The 13,580-nt window shown below is 30.5% G+C and overlaps 1 protein-coding gene and 1 long non-coding RNA gene across 2 annotated transcripts; both read right to left on the bottom strand.

The window, feature by feature from the left end:
- Positions 1-5,158: 5,158 nt before the first annotated feature.
- LOC120357478 lies at positions 5,159-7,515 on the bottom strand. Its single transcript, XR_005574495.1, has 2 exons — positions 5,827-7,515; positions 5,159-5,701 (listed from the first exon to the last, which is right to left on the bottom strand). It is a non-coding gene; the product is annotated as an uncharacterized LOC120357478 (long non-coding RNA).
- A 2,084-nt stretch (positions 7,516-9,599) lies between these two features.
- Positions 9,600-12,644, bottom strand: LOC113004251. Its single transcript, XM_026137075.2, has 8 exons — positions 12,300-12,644; positions 11,448-11,565; positions 11,066-11,330; positions 10,853-10,969; positions 10,627-10,717; positions 10,326-10,471; positions 10,045-10,177; positions 9,600-9,962 (listed from the first exon to the last, which is right to left on the bottom strand). The coding sequence occupies exons 1-8, from the start codon at positions 12,414-12,416 to the stop codon at positions 9,909-9,911; spliced, it is 1,041 nt and encodes a 346-aa protein (XP_025992860.2). The 5' UTR covers positions 12,417-12,644; the 3' UTR covers positions 9,600-9,908.
- Positions 12,645-13,580: the final 936 nt, after the last annotated feature.

The raw sequence follows: 13,580 nt of genomic DNA, 5'->3' as shown, positions 1-13,580 counted from the left end.
TGAAATTAAATATTGCAACAATATATTGCAATGATATCACTGGAATATTTTAATGTTATTATCACTGTGTAATATCACAGTAATATTTTTGTGATATTTCTGTGATATTAGTGGAATATTTCAATGTCATTACTGTGTAATATCACAGTAATATTTCTGTGATATTTCACAGTAATATGTAATATTTCTGTGATATTGCAATATTTCTGTAATATCACAAAAATATTACGTGCTATGTGGGAAGCTATAGATGAATTATGCATGTTCCACAAAAAACAAATTTACCCAGTGTAATGGCTCTGGCAGACCAGCGCGATTTGCGACACGCGACGCGCGATTATCCAATAGGCGTATGTCTTTTCAAAAAATTGTAAACGCCTATTGGATAATCGCGCGTCGCGTGTCGCAAATCGCGCTGGTCTGCCAGAGCCATAACAGTGCAAATTATTTCATCCTTGTTCAACATTAGCAAACAACAAGAATAAAATAATTAACTGTTTCAAATTATATCAAATATGTGTGCCTCTTACTATACATAGAAAACATACATGCCTTATGTAGTAAATGAATAACTTTTTGTCATAAAATTTATTAATATTTAAGAATAAACTAAATCTTTTATTATTATACTATTATTAAGTTACGTAATTTTTAAATAACATTAAAGGTTATTTTGTCTTACTAGCACACAATAAATTAATTTATTACTATTTCATTCAATTAACTCTAACAGAAATTATAAAGTTAAACATTTTTATTAATTTTTAATTACAATAATTTATAATAATTTATATAAAACGTTCTGTTTAATTGATGTTATTTTCTTTATTTTTGTATTTTTGACTGTGATCAAAGTTTTTTGAATTTGTTTATGTTATACATTGCAGTTATAAGAACAGCCATCTTCTCTGTGGTACAGTGCGTTGCATTGATGCCTGGGATACCGATTTTAGGGACCACGTTTTTTTTCTTGATTATTTTTATGTTCATGACTGAATGCTGCGGTGATCGTTGACGGCAGCATTTGGTCATGAACGTAAAAATAACTAAGAACGAAACGTGGTCCTTAAAATCGGTACCCCAGGCATCAATGCAACGCACTGTACAAACTGACGCATGAGCATTGGAAATTTGTTCCATCGAAAAAAGTGGAGTGTCGGAAGTAGTATATCTAGACTGTGCTAATAGCTTAAGGCTCAAGCACACACTTTTGCATAGCTGCATAACCATATGCATTAAGGAAATGATTGGTCCATTTCCTTATGCATGCACTAATGGACCAATCAATTTCCTTATGCTTATGATTATGCAGCTATGTAAAAGTGTGTGCTTGAGCTTTTATTGTAGAAAGCCTATTAAGAGGATGCTATAGTGACGGGAATTATCGACACATTACAGTGTTCCTTAATTTTCGAATTGGCTCTACAGATCACAAAATCCTTTTACAGAATAAAAGTACGCACCAAAACAAAGTGGGCTGGTAAATTTTACGAGAAAATCTAACAAAAGTTAAAAATTTATTTATTTTCGGCTCGTGGATCTGTCAACCGAGGTTAACTTTTGTCATTTACTAACGTTCTGTAGCTCGTATGTATGAAATGAGACCAGGCCGCACTTTAGAAAATTCTAACGAACAACACTGATTGTGCGTCATTCCAGTCAAAAGCCTAACAAAAAAGTTTAACATATAAACAGCTGTACGTGTACAAATTTCGCTTAGCGCACGTAAACAATGGCAAGCAGAGTAGTGACTGTAGTTGATAGGTTTTTTTGTAGATGGCGAAATAATCGAAAAACAAAGATAGATCTATGTGTTGGACAAAGAGCGATAGCCTGGTCTCTCTCGAAAAATAATCTGCAATGCCGACATCGAGGAAGTTCTTCGGTCACTATAGCATCCTCTTAAGGCTCTGGCACACACTTTTGCATAGCTGCATAACCATGGAATATACATAAAGAAGTTGATTGGTCCATTTCCTTATGCATGCGCTAATGGACCAATCAATTTCCTTATGCATATGGTTATGCATTTATGCATGAATGTGTGCTTCCCGCTTTATTCTTGTAATTCCCCGAAAGTCAAAAGAAATAATGCACATGTCGATCACGCGTGAAATGTGTGCGTGCCACACGCAAGCTTTGCCACGTTCTATGTGTGCACGAACCATTAAAACAAGTAGAATACTTTGCTGGAAGTGACTACCGTAGTGCAATGCGCTAATCTAATTGTCTAATGCGTCGCATTTTTCCTTAAAAACAAAACGACAATATTGACTTATTTAAGGTAAGGTCAAACACTAAATAAACAGTATAAGTGATAAATTAAAATAAGGAAAGCTGTGAGAGCTTTTCCGCAAGGTGCTAATCAACACAGATGCTCATTTTGTTTGATATTCAGTAAGAAACAAAAACAGAATGACTCCTGTGTCGATTTGTATTTATTATTGAAAAACTCCGTATACAGGGTGTGTAATAAAACTATCGCACCTGAAGTATACCATGGGATAGAGGATATGAATCCACAGTATAAGAAAAAATGACAGATGACATACGATATGTTAAAGTTAACGTATCACCGGCATCACCGCCCGTCTATACAAAAAAAGCAGAACAATAGACGAGCGCGCGGGCGGAGCGGAGCTGACAAATTACGCGGCGGGAGAACAATAAGAGCGAAATGGCTGTACACACACACACGCACACACACGCGCTCTCTCACTCTCTCTCTCTCTCTCTCTCTCCCTCTCTCTCTCTCCCTCTCTCTGTCCCCCTCTCCCCCTCCCCTTCGCCCTCTTTCTCCCCCCTCCCCCTTCGCCCTCTTTCTCCCCCTCTCCCTCTCCCCTCTTCCCTTTCTTTCTCCCCTCTCTCTCTCCCCCACCCCCCTCCATCTTGTTTAAAAAAATCTTAAACATCCTAAAATGCACAACTAAAATAAACGTTTTGGCGTTTTTGTAATAATCTATCAATTTAGTGTGAATTAATTATTTATTTATTTCATTACAGTTACAATAAATGTTTGAAGTGCTCCTTCTATTTTGATACACATTCTTGCTCTTTTTCGTACAGCTCTTCGAACTTGATCATTGTCAATTCTTTTAATAGTGCGGAATACTAATTCCGTCATCTCGTCAACTGTCTCGATGTTGGTGTGCATAAATATTTTTTCTTTTATTGCTCTCCAAAGAACAAAATCGCATGAATTGTAATCCGGAGATCGATCAGGCCACGGATTTATTGAACTTTTTCCGAACCATTGGGGGAAAGTTTCGTTGAGATAACGGCGAACTATGCCTTTAAATAAAATTTATTGAAGATGATATGAAAAGTATTTTAATGGATAATTACACTTGAATGTAAAGTTTGTCTCAAACAAATGATATGTTTTTAACAGGGTTGGGAAGTAACGCGTTACTTGTAACGCCGTTACCGTTTTCGTTACTTTTTTTTGGTAACGAGCGTTACTTTTTTATGTCTGTAACGGTAACGTAACGTCGTTACATATTTTATAATAACGGTAACGGAATTCAGTCGTTATTTTTCATTACTTTAGCTGGCAGTATCTATGTTTCATTAAACGTATGATGCGTCATTTTATCCTTGTTTTACATTTGGTAACTAACATGCGTTTTACAGAATTCGGCCCGTAATTAGTAGTTGCCAAATTAAACAAGTACGTTCGTTCATACAGCACGCCAGCGGTATCAGTACGGGCACTATTTGCAGCTCGCGCGCAGCGTAGGAGAAATGGTTGGCAGCACTCGCCCCATTAATTAACGTAGACTTTTTGTATTAATCAATTATGTTTAATTATCACTCATAATCATTTGATATGGTATATGATTATGAATCGCAATTGCGATAGGATTTATATTCAGTGATAGAATCATATTCTTGAATGGAGACATATGGTACATATGATATTCATAGTCCACTCTTACATTTAAGATCGTTTTAAGTATCATTTTATGATGCCATTAACCAATCAGAAAGACGTATCAGCATCTTAAGACATTACTTAAGATGATCTCGAAATAAGAATCTACTATGAATACCGGCCATAAATGTTTTAACATCTGAAGTTGCACGTGTATTGAAGACAACATAAGAAAGTATGAGATAAAGGCATGAAAAGACGTAGGAAGGTATTTATGTCCCTCTGTGCGGATTTTGTAAAACAAAAAAAACATGAAATGTTTCTTTTTATCACGTATTGAATAGACTTTTTTGACGTTGAAAGATCCCTATTTAACATCACCAAAAAGTAACGAATCGTTATTTTCCAAGCAACAGTAACGGTAACGCGTTACCTTTATAAGTTAGTAACGGTAACGGTAACGAGTTACTTTTTACAAACAGTAACGATAACGGTAACGCGTTACTTTTTTAAGGTAACGTTCCCAACCCTGGTTTTTAATATTAATTATAATTAATCTAATTAACAAGAAATTATTGTGTAAAAGCAAGTTATTCTATGTATGTACATTGTAAAAATAGTTTTCGTGGTTTAAATAAATATATATGTTATTAGAATCATTCAAACAAATTATTTACTTTACATAAATAAATCTTACTTGTTTGTAGAAAATATTATTTCTTTGAAGTATTACTTATATCAAGAATACTTCAAAGAAATACTTTGAAGTATTTCTTTGAAGTATTCTTGAAGTAATATTTACTTGCGTCAAGTAAATAATTTGCTTAAATAGTTCTAAGAACATATTTACTTGTATCACAAAAATTTTTTCCCATTGTCATAACGACTATTGTTACTAAGATTTTTATAATATAAAAATTAATCTTTGAAGATGTACGGTAGTGTCGTAACTGAGAAAGCGATCTTCAACTAATTTTAATAGATTTTAAATTTTATTAGTAATAAATATTTTTATAACAAAAAGATATCTTACGTGCAGAATGGGCAGGTGTGCCATCGTGCATGAATATAAAACAAATAATATCAAAAAGCGCTTTTAATTAAAACTTAAATATATTTATTATAATTTGATTATAAAAACAAGAGTTAATGGTATAAATTAAATAAATTATAAGCCTTTAAAAAAAAGTGTCTTATAATAGGCAACTTTACCCTAATGCTTTCTATCATGTTTTCTTGATTGAAGATTATCATAATATATTGTCCAGATTTTTCCACGCTTTATTTAAGTATTTATATATTTATTTATTTATTTATTGTTTATTGATGAACCAATCATTTAACATGAGTAATACGAAAAGTACATTAGGATAGACACAAAGACATTGTGTCGGTTTGTTTTGATCCTAATTCTAGCTGTTGATAATAATAAGTAGAAATGTACTGCTTGTAAAATATTAATAAGTGCAAAAGTTCCACGACTGAAACGACATCTTCAAAAATGTTAAAAGATTATAAGACAAAGGCAATAATTAATTAATAGATAATAATCATAGTCTTACCCTCCGGACTCGCTGCGCTTACCGCTGCAAATCATAAAAAATTTTAATTTAATTAATAATAAAAAAGCATTTTTAAATTTCCTAATTTTTTAAAATTAACATTTTATATTAAATAATTAAAAACGGATAAAAAATTATATATAACAATTAAAAAATATAACATAAGAAAAGTCGCATCTGCGGGGATGGAACCTGGGATGATCCCAAACATACCAGTCGACGTCCTTATGCCCTACGCCACGCTGCTTACTTGAGAATCGTTTTTCTGTAACGGTAGGTAGATATAATATAGATACTGGAAATATTTAATTGTCATTTTCTTGAAAATGCCTAAGTTGTGCAACAAACGGCTTTACTACAATAAAGATGTAAGAAGTGAATACTACACACCTATAAAATTTTAAAATCGGCGAGATCATTGTCGGGTCCTCATCTTGTAAGCGTTGTATCTACATCATAATGAATTAATAGTTGAGAAAAGAAAATTTGTGAACAATTTTACCACATTAAACGTAATGCTTATTACATTCAGAAACAAAGATCTAATAAATATATAATATGTGCATATAGTTATTAACGTAATATGAAGTCGAGCGAATTTTTATACAGAAAACTTAAAAAAAGTTTGTTTCCTATATCAAAAGTGCTTAAAAAATAATTGTGACTAAGATAAAAAAAAAAAGTAGGTACAATTATTGTATCATAAAAGCTCTTTTTTTTACTTTGTTTCTTTTTGGCACTCCACCGGCCCTAACTTTTGACATATGTCTTATTTAATATAAATTGCATGCAATAGAAGCAATTGCCTTACATATATATATATATATATATAATAACGCAACCGTATACCGTTTCGCAAAACTATCATACTCTTTTTATAATATTAATTTTGTTCTTGTCAACTCATCATTCATATGATGCAGTTGCTCCAACAAACATTTTATATATTGTTTTAACAAAATTTTGTTGTTATTCTTTTGATTAAGCTCAAGAAAAATTATATTTATATCATATTTATATATACATATATATTGAAATCTATATTTCCAAAAATTTTTATTATCTAGTTATACATGTGTATAAATGATAGATCTAAGTATGTTATCGAAAAGATGAAACATATATAATTAAAGCATATTATTTATATAAACATATCTATATAAAATTATAGTTTTTTTACTGATTTTCACAAATTGCGGAATAACATCTAGAATAACTTTCCTATTATTCGTTTAAAATTAAATAAATATACAAATAGGAATGATCAATATAATACAATAATTACAGTAAATATAAAACAAATAATATCGAAAAGTAGTACAAGTAGCAAAGTATATTTATAATATCTTTAGCATATCCTGACAACATACAAAAAATAATATTCTATAGAGATGGTATAAAAAATATTTTGAGCATATTATAGATATTCTGCATGAAAACAGAATATTCACATGATACCATGTTCCGTTAGAGCACTGTGAAAGGAAAATAATTTATACTTTTATTTCGCAAGGGGTGTAAACGATCGATTTCACTATGGCAATAATACAACAGATGTTTATTTCTCGTAAGGTAATGCTTCGTGAAAGAATTTGTGTGACAACAGACTACGCAAGTCTTATACGTGCTGTCTTAAGTAAAATGAACAGAGACAAGAACAATTTTAAAGAGGAAAATGTTTATTCATTTCTTTCATTTCCCTATGTTCTTTGATTTTACATGCATATAGTTTTAATAGTTAAAAAATAAATGGTCACACAATACTATCATCGATATATATATATATATATACATGTGACACGTTCAACAATGTTAATTATTCATCGATCAACTGTATGTTGTCGGGTGAAAAAAAAATCTCTTTAGTCTCGCCATTTCTTCGTGTACATACACTGCTTTGCGAAGGAATTATGAGAAAGTAGAGAATAACTACGCAAGTAGATTTTTGTTTCTCTAGAAAGGATATTCAAGAAATACCACTCTGTTCCATACGAGGTGTGTTCAAAAAGTATCGCGAATTTTGAATTTTCGCGGGTTACGTATATTCGAATTTCGATCTTTTTGTGGCGTTATGTTGGTACTCATGTCTCTCACTTATGTCGACAAGCTCGGCCATTTTGAATGTTCACTTAATTGTTGACAGCTGCTTTGCTTGCACGTGTTTTGGATCGTCTTCGATTTTTACCTATTCAAAAAAATGGATCAAAGAACCTGTATCAAATTTTGTGTGAAAAACGAAATTAAGTGCGCGGATGCATTCCGAATGTTGACTGTGGCATACGGAGAAGCTACCTTGGACCGAAGCAACGTTTATCGGTGGTACAAAATGTTCTCAGAAGGCCGAGAAGATGTGAACGACGAAGAGCGTGCCGGACGCCCGAGCACTTCAACAACAGACGAAAAAATTAATGAAGTGGAGAAAATGGTATTGGCCAATCGTCGAATCACCGTTAGAGAAGTTGCTGAGGACCTAAACATATCGATTGGCTCGTGCCATTCGATTTTTATCAATGATTTGGGCATGAGACGGGTCGCCGCGAAATTCGTACCAAACGCCCCTGCTCACACATCGTTGCTTGTGCGCGACTTTTTGGCCAAAAACAACACACTAATGATGCCGCAGCCACCGTATTCCCCAGATCTGGCCCCCTGTGACTTTTTCTTGTTCCCTAAACTGAAGAGGCCCATGAAAGGACGACGTTACGCTACGCTTGACGAGATAAAGACGGCATCGAAGGAGGAGCTGAACAAGATAAAAAAAAAATGATTTTTTGAAGTGCTTCGAAGATTGGAAAAACCGTTGGCACAAGTGTATAATATCTCATGGGGATTACTTTGAAGGGGACAAAATAGATATTCATGAATAAATAAATAATTTTTGAAAAAACACAAAATTCGCGATACTTTTTGAACACACCTCGTATGTGATGCACCTGCTATAATACGATGTTCCTGGTGCAAGAAATATTTTTGTATGCAGCATTTTTTTAAAGAATATTATAATTGCAAACAGTTTGTCATATAATTATCACGTTAATAGCAAAATTTACAATTAGTTGTAAAATAATCAATAAATATATATTTATAAATATACATTTAAATATACATTTATTGCTGTTTATAATAAAAACATGTACTTATACATTATAGGAAATATGGCACGGTAAATTATCTTGATATCATGGAAATATTGAAATTCGTGCAGATTTAAAATAAAAAATTTTATCATTTTGTAATATTATAACATAAAAAATATTTTGTCATATAAAAGTTGGATAAATTTTTATGAAATAAATAATAATATAAATTTCAAGAGAATGAGGATGATATTTGGAATTCGTGTATTAAAAAGTAGAGAATGAAATAGAGAGTGGATTAGGTCTACGGGAAAAACTATTATAAAAAAAGCGCGCCATGCTAATCTATCTTATGATAGATGGTGTAGAAATAATAGCACTTTATCATTTACTTAATAATTAATTTTTTAAAAAGTTTTAAAAGTTTTATTGCCAAGAAACGAAGTATCACACCCCGATTTTAATGAAACTTTACATACATTTAGGTAACATAATTAGATGATTTAAAAAAATATCAGTTGTTGTCAATATACAGTTTTGAGGGGTGAAATCAGTTCTTATATGTAAAGCAATTTTTTAGCTTTTTCCACTATATCTCTCAAACCACTCAAAATATTTAAAAAAATGCTTAATACAAAAGTTTCACAATAAAATTATTTCTATTTATTCACATCAATAATATTTTTTTAGAATTATTTTTTAAACAATTACTTTTGTTAATTTTAAAAAATAATTATTTTTTTCAAAATGTTATTAACATGACTAAATAGATGTAATTTTATTGTAAATCTTTCGTAGAAAACATTTTTTGATATCTCGAATAGTTTTCAAGATACAACGGACAAAGCTGAAAACCGCTGTACACGTAAAGGATAATTTCACCTCTTGGAACCAAATATTGGCCGCAACTTCTATTATATTATAGTTTAATTTCTAAAATCATCCAATTATGTTACCTAAATGTGTGTAAAATTTCATTAAAATCGGGGTGTAACACTTCGAGAGGTTCCCTTGTAAGCAGAACTACAATCGTGTCAGGAGGCTGATCATTTATATCAATTTATATCAGAAATAGAACACACGTCATTCATGTCACAAACAGAACAAATGTTTTATTTTTCATAAAAAAATATTTACATACATATATTTAGCAGTTCGGTAATGTAATGTAATGTCATATCTCTCTAATTCATGTTGTGCTTTGTACGTTTGTAAATTACATTGGATCATTCAGAGAAATGATACTCGCCCTCAGATTATAAATACTTTTATATTCTTTTAGAATTAATATTTCTTTCATCGAAATTATCGATGAGTTCAGTGTCTCTTTGGATTATGGCTTATAAGTTGTCTAATTTCTTTATTATTTTACTACTACTAATTGACTTTTTTTGGTTAATTTCGTGTAGCGTAAAGAACAGTGAAACACGACAACCCGGTATTTATTATCTGTAATAGAACAAGTTTTTTTTATTGAAAATATTCAACGTACACATATGCTACATTTAACACATTGAACGATGTCTCTCACCGAGGCTGCACCTTCTAATGAGGCCACATATAATCCAGCAATATTTAGAGTGAACTCCTTGTTTTGCCTTAGCAAAAAGAACAGTATTATTTTTTGTATTTGCAACGGAGCTATGTACCATTGAACGTTGTACCTACATCATAATGAATTCATAGTTGAGAAAAGAAAATCTGTGAACAATTTTACCGAAGTACATTAAGCGAATTGCTTATTACTTTCAGAAAGAAAAATCTAACAAATATATATGTGCATATAATTATTAAAGTAAATATTTTCCTCACGCAGTAGCAAATACATCATTATTGTGATCTATAATTCCTTGTGCAAGATAGTTGCCTAGGAGCACATAACCAAAGAGAATAAAGAGAAATATTAATCGTAGCGAAAGTTCTCCGATGTTATATTCAAAGAATGTCAACTGAAAAGCCTAAAGTTCAAGAGTATTTTAATGATTGTCGTTAAAATTAAATCACTAATATCTAACAAAATAACTACTAATTAGAATTGCAAATGAAAATTTGGTAGTATGTGATCTCATTACTATTGTTCATAAGTATATTATGACAAAAATACAGTATTTACCCGAAACATATTAAAACCCCCGCAGATCACACCAACTATTATCAAAAGGGAGAACATTAATTTAAATTTAGATATCATCATGTCAGAAAATCTTAAAAAAGATTAATATTACTATAACATTAATATATTATTATAATATAATATAATATTACTGTACGCATTACCGCAATTATTATAAATTAAATGTAATTATATTTAATATACAATTATAATATTGTCTTAATACTTCATAGCTCTGCGATGCATATCCACGGCACAAATTAGTTCCTTGTAAATCAAATTCTTATTTTGTAAATTGTTCTTTTGTAAAGTTTTGTGTGTAATAGCTTCTGCGATACGATAACTGCAAATGATTCTTCTGATAATATTAAATGGTCTCTTTAATTTTTTAATTTGAACATTTTACATGTGTTTCTTATTTTTTTATTTATTTCTTTACCAGGTAATTCGAAACATTCCGTACGCATAATGCGCGTAAACTATGAACATTGTTCCCGTTGCTAGCATTGCGATTGATCCAGTGAAAAAGGCTGCATTTGTATGAAAAAATATCAAGTAGAAGTATTTTTCATGATCGACCAAGTATTCCGTCACAAGTGGCGACGAAAGATGTGATCGAGTTTCATTTATAGGAAGTAAGATGTCAAAAATTTGCAACCAAGTTGAGTGTAAAATAAAAATCAATATCATCAATATAAAAAGCACTGAAAAATGTTTAAAAGTCAATCTCTTCGATGAAAAAATTTATTATAAATTCATCGATTAATTTTTGTAATATAATATACAATTTATTTAAGAAAAATCGAAAACAGTTGTCTTACACGTTAATACAATAGTATAACGTTTTGCATAGATGGCATATTGCTTTATGATATTGATTTCATTTTTGTCAGTTAGTTCATTATACATATGTTGCAGTTGTTCCAATATACACTTTACCTGTCATTTTAACAATATTGCATATTATTGTCCTCATGTTTAAAAGAAATTGTGTTTGTTTGCATTATATTTTAAAAATATTTATTTCCAAAAATAAAACACATAAATACAGTATATAATAAATCACATAAAATTTAAAAAATTGTTGAAGCTGAATAATTATTATTTATGTTATTAAAATTATTCGAGAAAAAAAATGAAAGAAATTAAACACTACTGTGCAGAAAAATTTCATTATTGTTGTCTACATATAGTCCGAAAAGAGTATCTCTTTATAAACATGTAAAAATAAATTTTATAAACCAAATAAAATTTGACTGATTGCATGATTCAATGATTATATGTTTAGAAAGTTTTGTCATAGACAACTACTTTTTAAAAAAAATGTATTAGAAATTTTTTAAAAACAGTTTTACTTACTAATGTTAGATACGTAACATTTAAAGCTTTGAAAAACATTTTAATTATTAAGTTCAAATTCCATCAAATATCTCAAATTATTAAGTTACGCAATATAAAATTGTTAGCGATAAATTAATTGTCAGCTTACCATTTTTGTAATATTAATTTTTACAAGATTATATGATTTCTTTTTTACAACGCGTTAATAAAAATAACATCCTTTTCTGTATAGAGTTTAATTTATTCTTTTTTATCCGCTGATTAGTAATTAACAACGATTTAATTTACGATGACAATCTTCGATAGATTGTCATCTAGTATGTTTTACTTACGACTTCAAGGTTAACACTAAATGAACTATATTTAATTGCAAAGATAACACAAAATGATGCAGACCCAAGAACATTGATGACAAATTCTGATGTACATTGTGAAGTAAGAAATGCCATAAACTACAAAGAAAAAAGATTTTAAAGGATTAAATTTGAATTGAAATTTATTATTTTCTTATTCAATCCAAAAATAATCCTAATTTGATTACCAAACATATAAGCGATATTAAAAAAACTTTTTACACGCCGTAACACATAAAATCGATATGATATATATAACATTTTCATGATTTTATAACAATTTTAATGTATTAAAATTATTATAAAACAAAATAAAAGATTCCTAAAAATACCATATTTTATATTTGTTACTTATAAAACTAAAATTATATTAACGTTGTTAGCGCAGATTTTCATCCCAACGCGTGTGCTTTGGGATGTTCCAATAGATCACGATATTTTTATTATTAATTCTTTTTTTTCCACGACGGGATAAAGGAATGGTGCAGCAAATAATATCTCGACTGCCGTTTCCATGTATAATCCCATGTCTTTATTTAAATTCGTCAATAGGCTAGGCTCGAGCGGTGTCTTAGGTTCAAAATGTGTTTATCTTACGAAGAATGAATGTTATCTATCTTGTGCTCCGTGAAGAGCGAGTCTCTCTGCCTCCTGGCTAGTCGGAGAGAGAAACGCGGAGAGTCTCGAATTTCACGAATTTTTCCGATCTTATCGATACCCTTATGCGTGGAGATTTGACAGAATACGAAATCAAACAAAGTCTCCACATATACAAATATAATAATAAATTCGAAACGTACAAAATATAATAATAAATACGAAACAAACGTACCTGAACTAAAATAAATGTCATCAAAACGCTAATAAACAAAGTTAATTGAAGTTGAACAAATTTAGACTGCTGATAAGGCCATAGACCAACTATGAGTAACAAACGTCTATTGAGACCAATGTGTAAAGTATTGGTACAGATCATTTCTTCACGATCATGTATATGCGTGTGACAATGGACTGACTATTTCACTTATTTTCTTCTTTCAATTTTTCATTTGCATAGTTTATAACTTCTTTATTTTTCTTCAATTTCTATCTCAAATTTTAGAGTAAATTGCTTAAATTAACGTAATGTAAAATGTAGCAAAATATTACACTGTGAGATCGAAACAGGCGCAATTTAACAATTTCACCTAGGTGGATGGGAGGGAGAGAAAACTTAGTTCAAGTGAATGACATAAGATAATTGAACGAATACTTATTTTT

This window comes from Solenopsis invicta, chromosome 4, assembly GCF_016802725.1.
Source record: "Solenopsis invicta isolate M01_SB chromosome 4, UNIL_Sinv_3.0, whole genome shotgun sequence".
NCBI lineage: Eukaryota > Metazoa > Arthropoda > Insecta > Hymenoptera > Formicidae > Solenopsis > Solenopsis invicta.
The sequence above is the reverse complement of the archived record's forward strand: the minus strand, read 5'-3'. Positions and strand labels throughout refer to the sequence as shown.